This window comes from Cololabis saira, chromosome 10 (genome assembly GCF_033807715.1).
Source record: "Cololabis saira isolate AMF1-May2022 chromosome 10, fColSai1.1, whole genome shotgun sequence".
Lineage (NCBI taxonomy): Eukaryota > Metazoa > Chordata > Actinopteri > Beloniformes > Belonidae > Cololabis > Cololabis saira.
In genome coordinates, this window is record NC_084596.1 from 37,401,449 (window position 1) to 37,424,851 (window position 23,403).

General features: G+C 38.0%; 1 protein-coding gene across 4 annotated transcripts in view; it reads left to right on the plus strand.

The window, feature by feature from the left end:
• Window positions 1–23,403, plus strand: part of LOC133453013 (solute carrier family 12 member 7-like) — a 38,310-nt gene that overhangs the window by 12,604 nt on the left and 2,303 nt on the right. Inside the window, exons 4-25 of one of the 4 annotated variants that reach the window (XM_061732828.1) lie at window positions 3,738–3,884; window positions 5,238–5,292; window positions 5,488–5,618; window positions 5,698–5,822; window positions 5,900–6,004; window positions 9,045–9,250; window positions 9,410–9,577; window positions 10,466–10,564; window positions 10,721–10,778; window positions 11,314–11,488; window positions 13,183–13,301; window positions 13,388–13,486; window positions 13,583–13,702; window positions 14,626–14,730; window positions 15,294–15,462; window positions 17,789–17,984; window positions 18,382–18,551; window positions 19,422–19,553; window positions 19,704–19,811; window positions 20,088–20,189; window positions 22,226–22,395; window positions 22,751–22,765. In XM_061732828.1, the coding sequence (XP_061588812.1) occupies window positions 3,738–3,884; window positions 5,238–5,292; window positions 5,488–5,618; window positions 5,698–5,822; window positions 5,900–6,004; window positions 9,045–9,250; window positions 9,410–9,577; window positions 10,466–10,564; window positions 10,721–10,778; window positions 11,314–11,488; window positions 13,183–13,301; window positions 13,388–13,486; window positions 13,583–13,702; window positions 14,626–14,730; window positions 15,294–15,462; window positions 17,789–17,984; window positions 18,382–18,551; window positions 19,422–19,553; window positions 19,704–19,811; window positions 20,088–20,189; window positions 22,226–22,395; window positions 22,751–22,765 (2,774 nt within the window). The remainder of the gene's footprint in view (window positions 1–3,737; window positions 3,885–5,237; window positions 5,293–5,487; window positions 5,619–5,697; window positions 5,823–5,899; window positions 6,005–9,044; window positions 9,251–9,409; window positions 9,578–10,465; window positions 10,565–10,720; window positions 10,779–11,313; window positions 11,489–13,182; window positions 13,302–13,387; window positions 13,487–13,582; window positions 13,703–14,625; window positions 14,731–15,293; window positions 15,463–17,788; window positions 17,985–18,381; window positions 18,552–19,421; window positions 19,554–19,703; window positions 19,812–20,087; window positions 20,190–22,225; window positions 22,396–22,750; window positions 22,766–23,403) is intronic. The other 3 variants (XM_061732831.1, XM_061732832.1, XM_061732833.1) reach the window with 3 other exon arrangements.

Here is a 23,403-nt window from a genome sequence, read left to right on the forward strand (position 1 = left end):
GCTGAGAGCTACTCAATAAGGAAACCCAAGGTCACAGGGGATTTACTCTCATGAGGTGGCTCAGTGAGTGACAGTAGTGACTCATGATAGTGACTACATGCCACCTCATTCTGCTTTTCACGATAGTTTCATGTTGAAAGACCACATGGTTAGTAAAACCAGTCTTCATGGTGTATTTCTTGGAGAACAGACGGACCTGAGACAACTTCCTTAAGGTCCTAAGTTCTCACTACAACTCCTCTGATCCATGTGATACTATTGCAACTACTGCTAACAGGAAAAAGCTAAATAAATGCTAAAGTTTCTTTTACCGGATGGAGCAATGTTGCTGTGGCATGAGCAGCATAAAACATAATATGGCAGCTATTATTTTGTCCCAACGTGTGGCCAGTTGACAAACAGACCAAACAGTGAGTCTCCACCATATTTGTTTTGTTATAGTATGCATGGGGGCTAGCAAAGTGTTGTAATTCCTATTTGACATCTGTCCACAAACACAGTCTCACTGTTTGCCACAGAAACCCCTGTTGTCCATTGTTTGTTAAACTTGACTTTATTCACATTCATTCCTTGAAAACCATGACAATTATCAACAAAAATGAACCGCAACTGCTTTACAAATAAATATTTGGCCTTGAATTTAATAGTCCTTTGACTCTCTGCATAAACTAGCTGTTAACTGCCCTCAGTCGAAGCCAGTTCAGAATTTAAGAGTTCATGCGGTTTCTTAAAAGGAGCTTTATTACCTTGTAAGATCTGCCCTTGTTGTAATCACTTGAACTTCATGTGATCTTTCAGACTGGAGTTAAACATTCTGATGGGATTTGGATACACTGCTTATTTACAAAAAAAGAAAAAAGTTATCTGTTAAATTAATGAATTGATTGTTTGAGTAACTAATGTATATACTGTTTATATTTTGTAATTATTTTGCCTACTGCTGCTGCACAAAGTGAATTTCCCCATTGAGGGAGAAATAAAGGACAAATCTTATCTTATGTTATCTTATCTTAGATTTGCTCTTAACTCATCATAATATTATATTACATCATCATATCTCTGTGTGGTGTCTGCACAGGTTACCAGTCCATTGCGGGGCATCTTAGATGTAATGGGTGAAAAGTGTTCAACCAACACACACAGTCTTTATTTTTCCATCATGTGAATTTTTGTCTGTAACGTTAGAGTTAGTTGTTCATATTTCATTAGGTTTGTGAAATCTTCTGTAGTATATTGATACCCATTTTTACACAACAGATAGATGGCTGAGGTGTGAATAAAATAAAAAAGAAGAAAATCCTTGAAGAATCTGAAGTCAACAAGTTGGAAACAATGCTCCATATGAGTTCAGTAGCTTACAATTAATTAGGACCACCAACAACTAGCCTGGGTTTTCCAAACATTATTCAGTGTTACAGATATCCATTCAAAAACACTGCAAATTTGGCTTTGTTTTCTCTTTTCATTATGTCTAATATTTAAAAGTTAGGTTGTAACATTTCAACATCTAGTATAGTTGTTTCCTTCAGTCAATGACAGAAGAGGTCGTAAAAGCATGAAAAAAACAGGGCATCAACCAGTCAACTGATCAGTAAAGTTTTCTTTTTTAAATGTTATTCAGGGTTGGAGTCCCTGCACGTTTTTTTAGGCATCAAAGAAAAAAAATTGAAACACAATGCTGGCCCCAGAACAAAGACTACTAAATCCAAAAACCTACTTGACGTTAGCCTGCAAAATACTAAAAATATGGAAATTTGATTCATGCATGGATGATTCAAGACAAAACCACATTGCTCCATTGTTATTCCTTGTAAAAGTTGTACAAGCTGCAAACAGCAACGTTTAAATAAGTATTGTAGTATTGTGAAAGCGGTCTGTTGCACAAGCATTGATAGTGTTTTGAATGATAAAGATCTGAGGCTTGGGACCAAAATGAACAAGATGGACGATGCAGAAAGGCTGAGACTGAGAAAAAAGACCCAAAAAAAAAGTAAACCAGCATAACATTAGGGGAGAAAATGTGGGAGATGAGGAAATCCACAATAGGCGCTGTGCAGCATTTAGATGTGAAACTGAGTGCAATGGAGAAAGCACAGGACAATGCCTTCTTCACTCAAAAAATGGTATGTATGGTTTGGTTTTTGAGAAGGAGAGAGGATGAGATCAGTACAGTAAGTGCTCGTGCAAGGTGATGCATGCATTATGTCGTACATAATTCTTTACTTTGTACGTAATTACTGTATTAACTATGTTTCATCAATTATATTACTGTGCATGAAACAGTATTCTGCACTATATTTTTGTGACAGCAGCACCGGTTTATTACGTATTTTTACAAAAAAAAAAATGTTTTGCTTTTGAAAAGAATCAGTTGTCAAAGATCGGTGCGCTTGTAGCTCAAGAGTGGTTACCCTTCAGGCTATCTTCAGTTCACATGTCAGAGTGTGTGTGGAAGGAACTGAGCCTTTGCATCGCAGTTTTTCTCACTTATAGTTTTCTTTGGACAAAAGTGTCTGCTGCACGGCCAACATGAACTTTTCACACCATGAGTGAAATTAAAAGAGACAGGACAACAGCTAGAATTGCTCCTTCAAGTCTTATGTGAACTTGTGGTTTTTATTATCAGCAAAACTGATGAAAAAGGGGAGGAAAGTCTTCACCAAACCACACAAATACTGGTTTCAGCTTTTTCAACTGGTATAACCTCATCCACGTTTTAAGTGCAGACACAAAAACTAAAAGTGAAATAGAAAGGCTCAAGGACAGTGCATCCCATCTCTTAATTCTCAGTTATAAGCAAAGTATTTAGATTCACCAAAGAACTGAACAGTTTCTTTCTTAACCACATGCGATATGTTTGTAAAAGGTCACATTGGTTGTAGTTTGAGTGTAGTTTTAACAACAAACACAAAAATAATGGAGAAAAAAAAGCCCAAAGAACATCCTCTCCTTTGCTTTGGTTTAAAAAATATTTAACATGTTAAACCTTTTTCTTTAAATAAATAAAAAAAATTTATCAATTATATGAAATAAACTCAGATGAACAAATACAAACGACAAATGTAACTGTCTTATTATTTATTTAACAGAAAAACTGAGCTGAAGTGGGGTAGCAGTGTGTGAAAGACTAAGCACCCCATGATTAACAGGCTTATAAAATCCACATAAACAGGAAACGCTTGAAGTAATTGTTTTCTTCAGTCTTATATTATCATGTGTGAATATTGGCGAGTTGTGTCCACTGATATTTTCAGGGATTTACCCACCAATAACGTGTGTGTAGGTTCAGTGGCTGCAAAACAAACAGAAATCATCACCAGCTGATTAACAGTTGAGATCAGATGTATCACCAAAACGTCTCAATGTGCAAAATGCTCAAACAACTCTAATTTGGTCTCGTCTGTCCACATTGGTGCAGAAATCTTGCAATTTGCTCAGATGCAACTTTGTAAACTTAAGCCACGTTGCAAAGTCCTTTTCGGAGACAAGACCTGCCCTGGAAACCCTCTCAAACAACTCATCACTGTTAAACTTTTTCTAAACTGATACGACTGTCGAGTCTACGTTGTAGTTTTTTTTTTTTTTTTCAGCTTTTGACTTTTAGTCCAGATTTGATGTGCATAAACGCTTCTCTGAAAGAATAGACCACAACAGGACGAGCTGAAAGCACAGTGGAAAAGAAGAACTGTTTCATCTTTCTCCTCTACTGATCCTCACTTGTCACTTCACGTCTCTAGGTACCCCAGATGGGAACATTCATCGGGGTTTACCTGCCCTGCATGCAGAACATTATTGGTGTGATTCTCTTCCTGCGTCTTACCTGGATAGTCGGCACCGCAGGGATCCTCGGATCTCTCGCCATCGTTTCCATGTGCTGCATCTGTGTGAGTAATTGACAGTGTCAACGACAAAGTATTTTGAGCCCCTGTAATTGATGTTGGGAAAGCTGTAACGAAAGTGTCATCCCCTCGGTAGTCGTTATCAGTCGGTAAAACCTTAAATGGAAAATTTGAGGTCAAGGTTGAGACTTATGGCTTGGAAAACAAACTTATTGCCTCAAAACAGGCAAACAAATAAGTCATGATACATTGCTAATTTAATAAATGTTTTGGCATGGATGACAGTTTCTATTTTACAGTGTTTTGAGGAGAATTCATGTTACCCTGATCAGTGATGGCAAACAGTATGTTTTTAATACTGTCAGTGAATTATCAAAATATACTGAGACCTTAAAGGGGACCTATTATGAAAAACAGGTTTTCTCTTGCTTTAACATATATAAAGTGGTCTCCCCTCAGCCTGCCAACTCAGAGAAGGAGGAAAGCAACCAAATTCTGCAGTGTCTGGATGAGCCGTCCAGTGTGATGTGGCTTCTACGAGCCGTTCAGATTCTGCGCATTTTTCGCTACGTAACCAAAATGCCAACCACGCCCACAACTAAACACGTGTCCTAATCCAGCCTTCTGCATGCGAGCGTTCGACTAAATCCGCTTTAATAGTGTACGCAGCCGGCTGCTCTTCTGCCCAGTGCGATGCTTTGTGCCCTCCCCTGCTACACGTCATTCTATACTCTTCTATTCTATCCATACTATAAGCTGCACCTTCATACAAGCCGCATCCGCTCTATTAAAAGAAAAAAGATATGCAAGCCACAGATATTTCTGTTGTTAGATTAGATATTTACTACATGTACAGAAGGATTTAGAACTGTAAATGATGTACATGTTTGTACCTAAATAGATCCTTTCCTAACAGTGTCTTTTAACACGGCAGCAACTTTGCTGATTAAAACGGGACAGAACCAAGATAAAATAACCAGTATTTATTTATCTATTTATCTGTTTGAAATCTGCTTCTACTTACTTCTATCTGCTAAAGAAGAAGTAGTGTATTCTTCTTTGCATTTATTTTGTCTTGGTTTTGATTCTAATTCCGGTTAGAGCGCCCCAAGTGGTGGAAGAAAAATCCACAAAATAGCTGCACCTTTGTATAAGCCGCATGGTTGAAAACCTATGAAAAAAGTAGCGGCTTATAGTCCAGAAAATACGGTATATATATATTAGGTTTTTCATCACTAAGCGAACACACAATAACCCAAGCAGTAAAGTAGAAAAGTGTAAGTTAATTGTATGTTTCAGTATTTTTCTTTCAATATGGGGTATGTTTTTTTTCTTTACAATAATCAATCGCTAAGTTAAAAATGTTCTTAAACATCTGTCCACCTTCCCGCCATCCAGACCTTGCTCACAGCCATATCGATGAGCGCCATAGCAACAAACGGAGTTGTACCAGGTACATTTCATTTCCTTTAGATAACAATCTAAACCCTTTTAATAAAATATTACTTAGAACATTTTTTGGACACAATTACACAAATATTACAATCTATTTATGTTTTTTGCTATTCTTACCAAATTTCTTTATAAATAATGCTGAAAATAGCAAACCCTACAGTTGTATTTTAACTCTAATTCCATGCCTTTACAGCTGGTGGCTCATACTACATGATCTCCAGGTCCTTGGGTCCAGAGTTTGGAGGAGCAGTGGGTCTGTGTTTCTACCTGGGAACCACTTTTGCTGGATCCCTGTACATACTGGGCACCATAGAGATTCTTCTGGTATGTTATTGCTGTGCCAGCTGGACCTGCTGTACATAAAAACTTGTTTGATCAGTTTGTTGCATCTATCTGCCGCCAGACGTACATTGTTCCAACAGCCACGGTGTTCAAAGACAACGGTGATGCAGCAAAGCTCAACAACATGCGCCTGTATGGCACATGCTGCCTGGTGCTGATGGCTCTAGTCGTGTTTGTAGGTGTGAAGTGAGTATCCACCCACGCGCACACACACATATACATACCAGCACGTAGGCTCATATCTGTTTCTTCTTACTCTGCAGGTATGTGAACAAACTGGCTCTGGTGTTTCTCTCTTGTGTGGTTCTTTCCATCATGGCCACCTATGCAGGAGTCATCAAGACGCTTATTGAACCCCCAGAGTTTAAGTGAGTGATGAACAGTCAAATACTGATTTTGATGAAGAACTGCTGTGTTTTTAAGCAATGAGAAAAAAAACACTTTTCCAGTTATGGGTGGAAAAAAGAAAGATTATTATCTTCACTGTTATGCATACGGAGAAACGTAACCCTCCCCCTGCAGGAACGTGAACAGCCAAAATTGATCAAAAAATCCAAAGTATATTGAAAAATCATTGCAGCACTTGTCCAACTGTCTTAAATGACCTAAAACAATCAGGAACATAAGCCTTCCTTCTCATTTATAGCTCTAAACCTTTGTAATTTATAGACATCCATGTGTTCTGTTCATTGTCATTTATGTTGCACGGCCACATATGGGATCTACTGTATATGTAATTAGGATAATTTAGGATCCACACAGTGCTGAAAAATAAGATATGGGTCATATCAAAAGAAAATGAATAAATATTGGTCACTTTAAGTGGTTAATATGAACCTGTCCTTAGACTACGTTCACGCTGAGCCCCATATGAGTTTAGGCAAGTCAAGCCTGAATTTGATCTTTCTGAAATTAGGTTTACATTATTTATTGAAAGTGATCAGATATGATTTGTGTATCCTTGCTGACATTAACTAATCCACATGGTTGCTACGGTAGCAACATAGTTCAAGGTGAACAAACCAAAAAGGTGGGATGTGAACAGGTTTTGTTACTGTTGCATATGGTTTTGGGGAGCTGTTGTGCAAGCTTTCTACAAGTTACACGAAAGCACTGTAGCACGGCGAGTGCTACGGGGCCCGACCGACAGGATAGAGAGGACACGGAGTTTAGTGCAGAACCCTTTATTGGCAAAACTTCCAACACACCGCCACAGGTGCACAAGCACCTTCTCCCACAGCCCCTCAGCCTCAGTTTCAGTCTCCCTTATAAGGCTGGCAGGGTGGAGAGGCTGACGGGACACACCTGTGACCCATCAGCCTGAGTGGCTGCAGCTCCTCCACCCTCCCACAGCACCAAGGAACCTGTTTAGATATGGCATTACATCTGTATGCAGCAAATAATCACAAGTTGACAGCATTAAGTAGAGTCGACATCGGATAAATCTAGGACACATTTGAGCTCACATTGAGATCCAGTCACTCAAACCACATTCATAAGTGGTAGGGGCCCCGTGTGCCCACAAATGCCTCCAGGGCAACCCTAAGGCCCATCTTTAAAACTGACATCCTTCATGTAGACAGAAGGAAGCCCTTCGGTCACTCAACAGCACTGTCATGTTCAAGTGGAAAACGACAAGCGAGAGCCATAGCAACCGTTTAATCTGTGAAATAAAACCGGCAGAACTAATCAGACAGACTGCATCGCTGCTGCCTGCAGGTAAAAAGTAACAAGACATTTGGTTCCTGAATGCTGAAATCATATATCTTTTTATTTAAATATAGGCTGAGGGAGAGACATTCGAAATCAAGTTGCCACTTGAAGGGGCAGGTGGGGGGGCATATTAATGTCTGGTGTAAACAGATATGCTAAGAGCTGTCAAGCTGTGATTGCATCACTCATGACAAATGTTAATACCAGGTCTAAACAGGGCTTGAGACAGAGCAGGCGATTGTGTACTTATTTATTTCAGCATCTGTCCACAGACTGTTGTTGTTGTCATATTGACTTGCCACCAAGTCGAAACAGCGAAAACATTTTTCACCTGAAACCCATGACATCTGTCAGTCTGGTGGATGTAATTGTTAGTGTTGCGTTGCAAATGATGCAAAAGACTGTATGAACTCCTTTTTGAGTGACAAGAGCTTTCAGATTGTGACATATCGTTTCAAATCCAATTTGAGTCCAATTTGAAACCCTACATTTACGAGGCCGTCACTGGAGGCCATGAGGGGGGAAGTGTCTTGCCCAAGGACACAACCACAGATGACTGGGGGGAGCGTGGGGTTTAACACACAATCCTTCGATCATTGGATGACCCGCTTTACCACCTGAGCCCCTACCCCACTACCCAACCTGGATATACTACCGTACTGTGCAATAGCTGAAGCTAACCCAGTCTTGCTAATGCATTAAAGTTTAGAGGGGCACCTGTAATATGTCTGCATACCCCTTAGAAAGTGAGTAGTTGCGCTCCTGCCTCTACAGGCAATTTTAAGCCACCAATTCAACAACATTACAACTTACTTACGGAGAAAACCCACACAAGTACGGAGAGAACACACTAGACTCAGAAAGAATTCTGGCAGAAGTTGAGCCTGAAATCTTCAGCTAACTGCGCTAACCACCACAACACAATACCACCCATTAAAGTTTCAATGGGATGCTCATTTATTTATTTCCAAAATACAGGAACCTGACTCCATTAAACCTAGTAGAATTGAATCCTAATTAAATAAAAATATCTGCATGGGACTGTCTCCTCAAAAAAAGTTCAAGGTCAAATTAAATACGAGTTTCATCCAGTCTTTTTTTTTCTTATCGTGAAAATTGTGTGGTTTAATGTATGTTGTATGCATGTATATTTAAAGGTTTACTGTTTTAGGTTTTTGCCATGATAACCTCAGAATATTAAAAAAAGTTCAATTATTTTTCTACTCGTTTGGTTACTTAAAACATGATAAAGTAACAAGACTAGTGTGTGTGACATTTAATTTAATTTCTTGGTTCTCGGGCTGTTTAGTTCTTTGCCTGCAAGAATATTATACCTGCTTGTGACACTTATTTTAAATGATTGTAATCTCCACATTTGATGTATAATGCTTTAGGCAAGTAGAAATCTTATTGTTGTATTGAATAATTATGCAGAATTGAACTGAACTGAATTGCACTTTGTTATCGATGATGAACAAATATCTTTATAGCTTAATAGCTTATAGCTTAATAGCTTTAAGGGGTGTGATAAATTCTACAAAAGTAACAATAATGTTTCTGTCAAACTTTTCAATCTTTGTTAGATTACAATATATAAAATGACCTGTTAGTCTAAAAGTAGCAGAAACAATTGTAACAATTTACTAACTACTGCAGTATCTAAATAATGTTTTCTATGTATTTTCTCCTGTGCAGTGTCTGTTTGTTGGGGAATCGCTCTCTAAAGAATGAAATGTTTGATACATGTACAAAGAGGGAAGAAGACCAAACCGTCTTCACCAACCTGCGGGATCTTTTCTGTAACAGCAAATATCCAAACGCAACCTGTGATGAATACTACTCCCTAAACAATCTGACAGAAATACGGGCTATACCCGGGCTTCTGAGCGGAGTCATCAGAGGTAAGAGGGAAGTAAAAATAGTTATTGTAATTATCTTTCCTCTGGTAGCTCTTGGGTTTAGCTGTTGTAACATTTGTAAAGCAAACTGTATACATTTCCCCAGATGAGTATGAGGCCTGACCGGGTCTCTAAAGATTCTTCTCTCTGTTTTTTCCTCAGACAACTTGTGGGACAACTATGGTCTAGCTGACACGATGATAGAGAAAAAAGATCTGCCTTCAATATCCCCTCTAGTTTCATCCACTGACAAAGATGAGCACTACGTCCTCCGTGACATCACTACATACTTCACTTTGTTAGTAGGGATATACTTCCCCTCTGTCACGGGTGAGTGAATACTTAAATGTCAACGGAGCCCTAAGGGAAAGTTAAATGAGCGGGAAAAAATTACCTAATAACTAATTTGGTAAGTTAGTAGTTTTTTAGCATTGCAAAACAAAGCAATGTGAACAATTAGCATTAAATAGCTGCATTTGTATGTTAATATTTGTATGTTAAATTTAATAAATGCAACACACCTCGATGGTCAGTGATTAATTGTTTTCAATAATCGCGGAGTCAGTGCTAACCCAAATAATCATGATTATGATGTTTTTCATAACTGAGCAGTCGTTATTTATTGAAAATTCCCATCATTTATCATTTGTACCCATAGAACACAGCTTTGGAGCACAGATTTGATAAAGACAACTTGAAATATTGTGTAAAAGTTGACCTTACAGTATTAGATTAAAGAAGAGAAGATTAAATCCTAACACAAGCCTTCAACCAACCATAAACAAAATGCAAAGGGACCAAGAAACAGTGAAACCTAGAGTTTGTCCAGTTGTTTTTGAGAAGCTGGCTGTCAATAACAAGTATGAGTGCTGAACTACGGAATGAAGAAATGTAAGGATTTAAAAAATAAATAGACTTCACTTTATTTTTCTTTGACTTTGGCACGTGTTAGTTCAGTTTGCTAAGTGAAATCTGTGCCTACAATGAGCTGCAGTGGAAAGTTGTAGGACAGATCTGAAACGCAGCCCACCCTGTGGGAGAGGAGGGTGGTGTTTAGAGTTATCCAACCCTCACTCAACCAGCTGCTACGAACAAAGATGTAACAAGCTTTTACATGGTATCCTTGCATTATTATGACTAAAACACCCTATCTGTCATAGACATTTCATTAACACCATGAAAATTGTTTCAGCTTTTGTAAAAACTGTTCCGTTTCAGGTATAATGGCTGGTTCTAACAGGTCTGGGGATCTTAGAGATGCCCAGAGGTCCATCCCAATCGGAACTATTCTGGCTATTCTCACCACCTCGTTCATCTGTATCCTTTAGGCTGTTTATTGTGTTTTAAATGTTTTTCTTGCAGTTGATATACCGAACATTAAGAACTAATATCTGTATTTGCTTATAAAGGACAATTTGACAGTTAGATATGACAGATCAATGACTACTGTTCCCATCTTAACTTTGTGGCCAGATATCTCCTTTGTTGTCTTGTTTGGCGCTTGTATTGAAGGAGTTGTGCTGAGAGACAAGTAAGAATATGTTTAGAGTGAAACGCATATATAATGCATACAGGACTGTGTCAGAAAATTAGAATATTGTGATAAAGTTCTTTATTTTCTGTAATGCAATTTAAAAAAAAAAAAAAAAAAAAATGTCATACATTCTGGATTCATTACAAATCAACTGAAATATTGCAAGCCTTTTATTATTTTAATATTGCTGATTATGGCTTACAGTTTAAGATTAAGATTCCCAGAATATTCAAATTTTTTGAGATAGGATATTTGAGTTTTCTTAAGCTGTAAGCCATGATCAGCAATATTAAAATAATAAAAGGCTTGCAATATTTCAGTTGATTTGTAATGAATCCACAATGTATGACATTTTTGTTTTTTTAATTGCATTACAGAAAATCACAATATTCTAATTTTCTGAGACAGTCCTGTATATGAAATTGAAAAAAACCTCAGATTTTGGTCAATTTGACCAGACTGCTGTTAGCCAGGTGATTACTATTCTATAAAGAGCAGCACACTCAGTAAACTGTGCTGGGGGGTGTTTCAGGTTTGGTGACTCAGTAAAGAAGAACCCTGTTATTGGGATTCTGGCCTGGCCGTCGCCTTGGGTGATTGTGATTGGCTCATTTTTCTCGTGCTGTGGTGCTGGTCTGCAGAGCCTCACTGGCGCCCCTCGGCTGTTGCAAGCAATCGCACGCGATGGCATCATCCCGTTCTTACAGGTAAGTGAGCGCTCTAAAGATTTGTTCATCATAGCTCAGAGTCTTGCATTCTTGCAGCTTCCTACAATGAATGTAACATAACGCCGACCCTTAGACATGGACCGTACAGGTAGAACCGGGGCAGGAGGTAGGATTTTAAGAGCAGGCAGAGAAATACCCCCTCCTCCTTTAACAGAGTTATGAATGAGACAGAGTAAGTGGACAGAACGATGTAGAGGGATGAAAAGGAGTTTAATTTACGCCTTACGCCTAATTTATGCCTCATTTATGATCATAATTTATAATAATAATCATAAAAAAAGCTCATAAAAAAACTTTACCAATCAACATTCAGAAAAGATTTGAAAAAAGAGAAAGCAAGTATAACTTAAAAGGAACAGAGATTTTTAAAAAACCAAGATGCAGAACAAAATTGATGGAACGTTGTGTTTCTGTCAAAGGAATCAGTTTATGGAACAATCTGAATAAAGAAAACAAAGAATCCAAATCAAACATTACATTCAAAAGAACAATTAAAGCCTGTATTAAGTAAATATAATGAAATATGTTAGTTAAGTTTGATTGACATACCCATAGACGGCGGTAATTTTATTTTATTTTAGTTTTTTATTCACTTAGTTGTTGGGTTTTTTTTTTTTTTTTTTTTTATTTTTAATTTGTTATTTGTGAAGTTATTTCTTGGAAAAAGGGGCAGATCAGATAAGATAATTTACCGGTAAGAACATTTGTATTTGTATTGAATTGTTTTATTTTTTGAATTAAAGGAGCCGTCTGTAAGAAATGTCCAAAACTGGTACTGCAGTCACTTTCAAAATATTGTTGAGCGGCGTGTACCCTCCCCCTCCTCCCCCCGACCAGAGGTTGCCAGGTAGGCTGCAGAATGCAGCAGGAACGTAGGCTGCCATGGCTGCCATAATTAGAGCCGAGCTGGCAACCCGGATGCTGAAACAATACTGACTTGGTGATTGGGAGATAGGTGGAGGGTGGAGCTTCAGAAACAATACTGACTTGGTGATTGGGAGATAGGTGGAGGGTGGAGCTTCAGAAACAATACTGACTTGGTGATTGGGAGATAGGTGGAGGGTGGAGCTTCAGGCCAAAACAAAAAATGACAACATAAACATCAGTTGAGGGCTGCAACTCCTCTTTTTAAACTGGAATATCCTGGCTTGAGTGCTGTTGTCAGTGACATAAGTATTTGAAATGAACATGATTTTTAAATGTCTGTTGACATATCGGGGTCATTTTATGATTTGTTTTATTATTGCTCTTACATACAGCTCCTTTAAATAATAAATAAAATAAATAAATAAAATTAAAAAAAAAATAATAATAATAATTTCTTTATTTTTACATAATAACAAAAATGTTATAATAATTTTCATTATTCCATTGGACAAATGCTGGGAACATTTCAGTGATTTATCAGCCCAATTGATCGAATATTCATGTATAAAATGTATAGAGTAGTTTCAACTTTCCCATCTGAATTTTCCTTCCAAAGTTTTTTTTCTCTTCACAGTTCTCCCACTGTAACCAGGAATTGTTTGGGATTTTTCTTTCAAAGTGATTGTAATAATAATTTTGCTTTCCAGTAAAACCTAACAGAACCTTGCATTGACTCTGACCAAGTTAAAAGAAATGTACCATAACTGAGTACTGCAGAGGACTGTGTTTGTTTCTGTTCTCCTCAGGTCTTCGGTCATGGGAAGGCTAATGGCGAGCCCACTTGGGCTCTTTTGCTGACAGTTGGAATCTGCGAGATTGGAATCCTCATCGCGTCACTGGATAACGTAGCGCCCATCCTCTCCATGTGCGCATTGTGACATGAACCCACATGCTCAGTCTGTTCCCTTTCTTTATCCATCTTTGTACAAACTTTGTTGTGTGTCTGCTCAGGTTTTTCCTGATGTGCTACCTCTTTGTCAACTTGGCCTGTGCTGTTCAGACCTTGCTGCGTACGCCTAACTGGAGACCTCGCTTTAAGTTTTATCACTGGTGAGAACAATCTTAAATAATTGTGCAACAAAATGTATTCCCACATGTTTTTTATGTCTCGGTATATCATTACAACAATGTATTTGTTTACTGTAGGACCTTATCCTTCTTGGGAATGAGTCTCTGTCTCTCCCTCATGTTTGTCTCCTCCTGGTACTACGCGCTGGTCGCCATCATGATAGCTGGCTGTATCTACAAATACATTGAGTACAGAGGGTGAGTTTAAGAGGTGTCAAAAGTATTCATATTCATTACTCAGGTAGAAGTATAGATACTAGAGTTTAAAAATACTCCTGTAGAAGTTGAAGTATCAACTCAAGTTTTTTACTCAAGTAAAAGTAGAAAAGTACTGGTTTCAAAACTACTTAAAGTATAAAAGTAAAAGTAATGTAAGGGGGGAAAAAGCCATTAAGGACAAAAGCCATTGAAAATGAATGCATCTTAGTATAATGCAAATATATTAAAGAACCATATATGTGTACTATTGAGCATTAACATGTGTTTCAGAGAGCAGCAGATATGATGACTAGTTGCCTATAAGTATTGTAATGGTGCAAAAAGTCAAACTTCAGAGGCATGTTATCATTTATCCTAACATTTATTGGAATGTACATCCAAGTTTATTTGCAGAAATCTGAGGGAACTGATGTAAGAACAAAACTGGACAAGAACATCTGAAACAACCACAACCAAATTCACTCTATCCGGATGGAGCAATTTAACTGGATAGTTTTTTTTTTTTTTTTTTTTGATAGTTTTTTTTTAAAGGCCGAAATGAAATAGAGTAACGAGGCTGTTTTTTAAAATGTAAGGAGTAAAAAGTACAGATAATTGCATGAAAATGTAAGGAGTAAAAGTAAAAAGTCGTCGGAAAAATAATTACTCCAGTGAAGTATAGATAACCAAAATGTCTACTTAAGTAAGGTAACGAAGTATTTGTACTTCGTTACTTGACACCTCTGCATTTCGGTAGTATGAGTGAATGCTTTCACGTGAAATAACAGTCATGCTTTGGTGATGACTTCAACACAAGTTTTATCAAAAACTCTGGGATTTGTTTTACTGCCTGAAGGGAACATTTGAGCTCCCAAAGTCAGGAGAAAGGAGTGAAACGGTTTGTTTGGGACATTTTGTTGCAGGGCGGTGAAGGAATGGGGTGACGGGATCCGAGGTCTGTCCTTAAATGCAGCACGTTACGCTCTCATCCGCCTGGAGGAATCACCACTGCACACCAAAAACTGGAGGTGGGAGTTTCTCCAGCATGCACTCAACTTTCCAACTTTTCACCAATTTTTTAATATTTATTTGTTTAATTATTTATTATTTTAGAACAGCTCCATAACACCAGATGTATCATATTCCGATAACCTCTTAAAAAATAGGAATAAGGATTGTTGGGGCAAGTTAATAAAATGTTTGATGTAATCAAATATGATACAAAAAGTACTAAAAACATAAAATAAAATTAAGTACATTTTGTGAAACATGTGAAATTCAAAAAGCTTTAATATTCAATGTATTACATGCCAGGTTTTACAGATGTAATCAGCAGTTCAGATATTTATTATTTGCAGGTTTATCTCATTATCACACGATCTGTCTCTTGACATCTGTTATCGGATATAATAGTCATTTTTATACTGATGGTACAAGACCTAAATGCAAGGGAGCCCTCCCAGAACCTTCCCAGCACAAAAGTACTCCACCTGTATTTGTTGCAGATTTCTCACTTCAGAAAACCTAGTTTTATTATGTATGCATGTTCAGTTTTTGGCCCATATTAAACTAAATTCCTCCCTGTCGTCAGGCCACAGCTGTTGGTGCTGTGCAAGCTGGACTCGGACCTGGCAGTGAAGCATCCTCGTCTCCTGTCCTTTACCACGCAGCTCAAAGCAGGGAAGGGCCTGACCATCGTCTGCTCAGTCCTGGAGGGCACGTTCATGACCTGCAAGAAGGACGCCAAGACTGGAGAGGAGGTTTGTAGAACTGTTCGGTCATCTGCGCTCAATACCAAGCTCACGTAGTGTGTTAAATGTGACCATTTTTCATTTATGATTATTTTATTTTTGGAAGTTCAACTTCAATACAAAAGAAAAGACACAATAAATATAGGACTGTCTCAGAAAATTAGAATATTGTGATAAAGTCCTTTATTTTCTGTAATGCAATTAAAAAAACAAAAAAAAATAATTACAAATCAACTGAAATATTGCAAGCCTTTTATTATTTTAATATTGATGATTATGGCTTACAGAATATTCCCAGAATATTCTAATGTTTTGAGATAGGATATTTGAGTTTTCTTAAGCTGTAAACCATAATCAGCAATATTAAAATAATAAAAGGCTTGCAATATTTCAGTTGATTTGTAATTATTTTTTTTTGTTTTTTTAATTGCATTACAGAAAATAAAGGACTTTATCACAATATTCTAATTTTCTGAGACAGTCCTGTATATAAAAACACAACAGTCAAAATAATAATCAAATCCAGTTTGAGACACTTACGTTATCCAACATGGATGGGCAAACTTGTACAAATTCACTTCACGATTTACTCTTCTGGGGCTTTAAACCTATTTTTTTTAACCATCAACAACACATAACTTACAGACACACTTCATTGACTGTGTAAACAATAAGTTGGAGAAGAAAGCAAGTGCTGCCAATCCTTCTTGTCCTCAGCATCAACTCTTATGAAGTCTGCATTTAATCACCCTGAAACTCCCTACATGCACAGGAGCTAAGTCATTATGAGCAATCTGCAGCAACCATTATTTCCTGCTGAGTTTATGTCCTGCTTTCACTTGTGCAGGCATGCTCAGTAATCATGGATGGCCGCGTGTACGCTGATGTCATTTGCACAGAGATCCTTTATGACATGGAGTTGAAATGCTAATGTAGCTGCAGTTTAGTTTCCATCAGTCCTTCTTCATTTTATAACATTGTTTTAAAATGAGAAGAGGTGTTCGCTTTCCAATCTAAATATTTTTGAATTTTTGGCCTTTAGAAAAGCAAATCAGCACAGTTTACCATTAAATGTGGGCCATTCATTTTCAAGTCATGCTGAGACTGACATTTCTACCCTAATGTAGCAGCGTCAGCTGTATTCATCTGAAAACAGGTTGTGAAAATAGTAAGTATTTTACAAAAGGTCTTGGTTGTGGTTACGTTTATTTGACTTTGATTCTGTTTTTGCTCGTGCTCTTTTATTATTCTTACATGTGTTTCATATTTATTTAACTTTTATTTTGAAATACTGTCCCTCCTCTGTTTTCCCTGCTGTACACCCGAGTTTCATTATACATTGAGTATTTGAGAGTGTGTACATGTTTTGTCTTGTCTTTCTTCCCTTTCTGTCACTCTCTCTACTTTTGCCTGTTGTGATTGTTTCCGTCATGGCTCCATTCTGCCTCCAGCAAGTCTCACTTCATTTGGATTTTTTTCCCTGGGCTGGATTTCCTGCCGCACTTGCACCTTTTTGTTAATTGTGTGAGGATGTAAACACATGAAGACACTGATGATGTGATAATATGTTTTAACCGCTGTCTGACAGACTAGACAGTAAGGTTACACACATCACCTCTCTGATCCCTGAGCGCTATCATGGTATGAATGCATCCAGGAAGGATGCAAAAAAAGGAATGTTTTGTTGGACACGAGAATAACTGGTGCCATGTTTTTGCCTTTAAATATGTTTAAAGGTATGAAAACATTAAAGTGTTAGGTTATAATTGCATAAATTGTCTATATTTCATTACTTTATATACTGTCTTGCGGTTACATTTGCAAAAAATGCTAAAAACCAAATGCTCAAAAATTAAAAACCTAAATAGACCGAAAATGGAACAAATAAAAATGGAATGTGGGAAAAAATAAAACCGATTTCATCCGTCTCTGTTTCCTCCCTGGATCTGTTTGGTAATTCTGACCCACATGATGTTTCTGAAAGCAGTTCTATCAGCATTCTGGGAGCTGATTGGTCCTTACAGCATCATTAGCTGCCAATACTTGCTGTTTAATCTCAATATAATACTAGTAGTAATATTTTGCATAACTACAGTCATATAATTCATGCAACAGCTCAAAAAACAGTTTTAATAACACTAACCCAAATCAATATCGGAATCGAATCGGATCGAATCAAATCATGATAATCGATTCTGAATCTTAAGAATCGGAATCGAATCGATTCTTGACATTTGAATCGATCCCCAGCCCTACTTTTAACAGTTATTTCATGTGTAAAACATTTGTCATCTGTTCAACATGTTTTTTTTTCTCCTTTCTTCTACACCTGCAGAACTTGAAAGCAGCTATGAGTGCTGAGCGGACCAAGGGTTTCTCTCACGTGGTGGTGGCATCCAACCTGCGAGACGGTTTCTCCATACTAATCCAGTCTGCAGGACTGGGAGGGATGAAACACAACGCCGTCCTGATGGCCTGGCCAGCTGGCTGGAAACAAGCCCGCGGCTCCTTAGCGAGGAGAAACTTCATAGGTAAATTACAGAGTGCCATCCAGAGTGCAGATAAATCCCAGCAGACAACTCCCAGGCATCAAGAGGTGTAACTACCACCTTCTGATGCCATGTCAGAGTTCTGTAACCTGCAATGAAGGAATTATGTGTTTAAGTAATGTCTCATAAACTAAACTCTTCACTATAACTGTTACAATAGATTCATATTGTCAGTAAAAAATATTAATATTTTCTGATCAAATGTGTATCCTAGCAACCGTCCTGTTGTGCTAGATTTTAACATGATTTAAGAGATTTCAATGACACAAAGAAGTTGTAAAGACGTAAACACCTTTATCTCCGAAATTGACTAATGGGTTGTGCTTATTGCAGGAACATCTCAAGCATCCCAACATTGCTCTTTTCTGTTTCCCTCCAGAGACAGTGAGAGAGACGACAGCGGCACAGCAGGCTCTGCTGGTTGCAAAGAACATTGACCATTTCCCCAACAACCAGGAGCGTTTAAAGGAGGGTACTATTGATGTGTGGTGGATCGTACACGACGGCGGACTGCTCATGTTGCTGCCTTTTCTTCTTACTCAGCACAAGGTGTGTGTTCAACGTGACTTTTCGGTGATTTAATAGAAAATTGTTTTAAATTTTAGGCATTTATTACAAAAACATGTATTTCCTTGTGCTATATATTGCATAGTGTTCAAAACCCTTTTAACCAATTTGGACAGATACAGTGTAGTGGCAGGGAGTGTTCACTGACTGTTTGGTGCGGCTTGGAGATGACTGATTTCTTTAGACCAGGGGTCGGCAACCCAAAATGTTGAAAGAGCCATGTTGGACCAAAAACACAAAAAACAAATATGTCTGGAGCCGCAAAAAATGAAAAGTCTTGTATAAGCCTTAGAATGAAGGCAACACATGCTGCATGTATCTATATTAGTTAGAACTTTTTTTTTCATTATGCACTTTGAGAAAAAAGTCGAAATGTCTAGAAAAAAGTCGAAATGTTGAGAAAAAAGTCGAAATGTTGAGAAAAAAGTTGAAATGTTGAGAAAAAAGTTGAAATGCTGAGAAAAACAGTCAAAATGTCGAGATTAATGTTGAAGTACAATCTCGAGAAAAAAGTCGAAATGTTGAGAAAAAAGTTGAAATGTTGAGAAAAAAGTTGAAATGTCGAGAAAAAAGTCGAAATGTTGAGAGAAAAAAGTCAAAATGTTGAGAAAAAAAAGGACCGGAAAAAGAAGAAGAAAAGAGAAAAAAAGGAAAAAAGAAGAAAAAAAGGAAAAAAAGAAAGGAAAAAAAAAGGTCAAACATTTTTGAAAAAGCTCCAGGTGCCACTAGGGCGGCGCCAAAGAGCTGCATGCAACTCTAGAGCCGCGGGTTGCCGACCCCTGCCTTAGACGGATCACTTCCAGGATGTGGTACTGGTCCACCAGCAGATGATGCTCATGCTGGTCTTCTCAGGTCTGGAGGAAGTGCAACATGCGGATCTTCACCGTGGCCCAGATGGATGACAACTCCATCCAGATGAAGAAAGACCTCCAGATGTTTCTGTACCATCTACGCCTGGATGCAGTGGTGGAGGTGGTGGAGATGGTGAGACTGCTTACACTTATTTATTTGTATCTTATGCTCGTCAGAACTATTTACTACAGTATTTGTGGGTGTCATATTACTACTGAACCACATTTTATGATCTGGTAATGTCACATATTTGTGAAGCTGATGTTCTGCTTGTTCATGTAGCATGACAGTGATATCTCAGCATTCACATATGAGAAGACACTGGTGATGGAGCAGAGATCGCAAATGCTCAAACAGATGCAGCTGTCCCGGACTGAGAGGGAAAGAGAGGTATGATATATACATACAACACGTCAGACCAAAAAATATTAAAATGTGCAACATTATGCTGTCTAAATGCTGTAAAACATATTTTTTTAAGATTTTAAGATTACATGTAATATCACATTTAAAGTATGATGTGAAGTATAATGTCAAACAAACCAGTGTTTCATACAACCCTCCCGATCTGAAAAAGAAAAAAGTCCCCCTGGTTATTTTTGTGTGTGTTTTTTTTGTTTTTTGTAAAACATTTGAACTCGTTTCCATAATCCTGCATTGGATCAGATTCAAAGCATCACTGATGTATCTCGCGGCTCCATAAAGAGGAGGAAGTGGTCTGGTGTTGATGCCTCACCCCATAACACTCAGAGCATACCAGAGGATGAGGTAGCAACCAGAATCCTTGTAGCAACCATCCGCTGCTCCACTCATTTGTCATTCCATACTTCATCATAATCCATCCATACCCTGGGAAATGCTTACACAATGCTGCCAACGGCAGCTGAGCTCAGTAGGAGGACTTAGTCAGCTCGGTCAGATCTCCAAAACCAGTCCCTGCTTAGCTCCTGGTCTCCCTCCTGAATATGTTGCAGTCGGACCCTCAACGATGAAAAGCTGCCACTAGAGGATGACAAAGTCTTCACTGAACAGCTTTATATGTGCACAAGAAACTGAAAGTTGCAGCAGTTATTTTCCACCTGCTATGGCTGCAAACCATTCGCTCCCAAAGTTTAACTACAGTTTGTAGTCCTGCAAACTGATCCACAGACAACAGAAACAAAAACTGAAGATATTTATACCAACATGTTTGATGTTGGGTCATGCTTTTCGAACCCCGAACCCACTATTCCTCTCTGCTTTTGCAGTTTTTCACCTTTTGAGCTGCATATTTGCTGATATGGACGAAGGCATGCGTCATTACTTAAAACTAACATCCAGTCTCTACGTGGTTGTTGCAGTGGGACATGCACAGCAGTGCTGGTCTCAGTGTCACTGTCATTGCTGGCATTTACAGTGATTCCACGGCTGCAAGAGGGAGATATCTGACCTGTGCTGATCCCTTCTGGCTGGTTTTATTTTTTGTTTTTGTCATGGTTCGGCGCTCCGACAACAGGCCTGAGCTCCGATGGCAGACCGCCTGCTGAGTCACCTTTCATCAATCCTGTGATGGTCTGATTTCCATTGCTCTCTCGGATTTGTAGATACATATGACAGCAGTGTTTCATGCACTGACAGATATGAATCATTCCATTAAAGGTGTAAAACCTAATGCCGGATCTGTCAACTTCAGCAGCCCCTGTAGGGAGAAGGAACCCCAGATTGGGGTCTCAAGCATGTAGAACAAAAACTTTTAAACATTTTTTTGTATTATTTGTCTGTTTCACTTTATATTTTTCCCATTAACACAAAAGAGAACGACGGAAGAGTATTAGGGCCATGGAGTAGAAAAAATATTTGAGTGGGGAAGATTTTTTTTATTGTGCACTTCGAGAAAAAAAGTCGAAATGTTGAGATTAATGTTGAAATACAATTTCAAGAATAAAGTCAAAATTTCGTGAATAAAGTCGAAATTTAGCCTTTTTTCTCAACATTTCAACTTTATTCACAAAATTTTGACTTTTTTCTCAACATTTCGACTTTTTTCTCGAAATTGTACTTCAACTTTATTCTCGACATTTCAACTTTTCTCTCAACATTTCGACTTTTTTCTCAACATTTCGACTATTTTTTCCAAATTGTACTTCAACTTTATTCCCGACATTTCGACTTTTTTTCTCGAAGTGCACAATGAAAAAAAAATCTTCCACTAAAATATTATTTTTATTTTTCTCCAGCCTGGCCCCAATACTCTTCCGTAGAGAACAAACACTGTAACTATGTTTTTTCACGGCTGGCAAACATCAGACAGAGAGCGGATTGTGTGGAGATGTCTGCTTGGAAAACAATCGGGTTAGGATTGTTGAGCCCACTTGTAAAATACAGCAAAACATGAAAACAGAGAAACAGCTCACACCACAGTCACAAGCTTCTTTCGTCATCATTTCATATAATCCAGCTTGAAATAAAAAGCAATGAATTTTATTAATTTAATATTTACGTTTAGCCAGAAATTGATCATTTTGCATTTATTTCAGTTCAAATCTAATTTTTACTTCACCTGTGTATATGTCACACATCCTGAAAACTAAACAAGGAATCATCTGTCTGTGGCACTTTTCTTGACATCTACATTCATTCATCTCCATGAACTCGCTCCTGCCTGACTACTCTGTTAACATACTGTACATTTACACGCCCTTTTTTTGTCTGCATAATTGCATGTCTAGAAACTTGAGAAAGCATCAATCTGCATCATTTGATGCCTAAATGACAAGTTAGCACAATCAGTAAGCATGAGCTAATCTAACCGGTTCTTTGTTTAGGCCCAGTTGATTCATGACCGGAATACCGCGTCTCATTCTGCAACCAACGAGAAGGCTGCAGGGTCCCCGCCAGACCGCGTCCACATGACGTGGACCAAAGATAAGCTGCTGAATGAAAGAAACAAACAGAGAGAAGGGATGGCAGTCAAGGACATGTTTAATATGAGGCCGTAAGTAAAACTACCTCTAGTGGAAGCTGGTATAAAGACGGATAACCATTCCCGATTTTAATCCCAGTCCCTGGCATAATGGATATGAATTCACCTTATTTTCAGAAGGCATTGTCTTAAGCACGATGGGTGAAACTCACCTCAGTCATTTGTGCTTTTTTTATTTGTATTATTATTATTTTTAATATTTTATTTAAACCACTGAATTAAGTGTTATCCCTATTATGTTAAAACCATAGTTTGAGTATGTACATGCAGTGTCATGCAATCGATTTACATGATTATGAGACAATATGAGGATACAGATCTTACTTTGATGTTAATGTTGTATGTGTTGTTTACTTTCTTCCTCCAGCGAGTGGGAAAATCTGTAAGTCAATCTATCTTTTGCTTGGCAGTTGCTTGTACAGGAGCTCTTTGTGCATGCGCATGCCTTTGAAAACAAACAATCTGCATGTTTGATAGATTGAAATCAGCCTACTGCAGCTCACTTTGCTTGAGCATAGGATGCAAGATCATGAAGAAAGCCTGTCCTGTATGGAGCCAAATCAAGGCCAAAAGTTTTGCTAATTTGAAAATAAAATTGTAATTGAAAAACTAAGATTTGAACCTGAAAATTCAAGTTTTGATCATGAACTTATTTTTTTTACAGTTTTTTTTTCAGTATCAGATCTTTTATTCAGTTTCAGATCTTTTTTTTTCAGTTTCACATCTTTTTTTTCAGTTTCACATCTTTTTTCAGTTTCAGACTTTTGGCCCTGATCTGGCATAGGGGGCGTGGCATCAACTGAGAGGGGCGTGGCATCATGAGTGACAGCAGTTCCTCAGTCATGCTGCCTTCAGGAAACGTAGGTTGCAGAAGTTATCAGTAGAAGTATGATTCAACAATACACCATATTCACGTGATTGGCAGTGGAAAAAACTGATATTAGTGACACATTTCTGTTTAAAAAGCTGTTTTAGACCGTACTTGGCACCAGTCACAGTATAAAAGCAATAAACTATGCC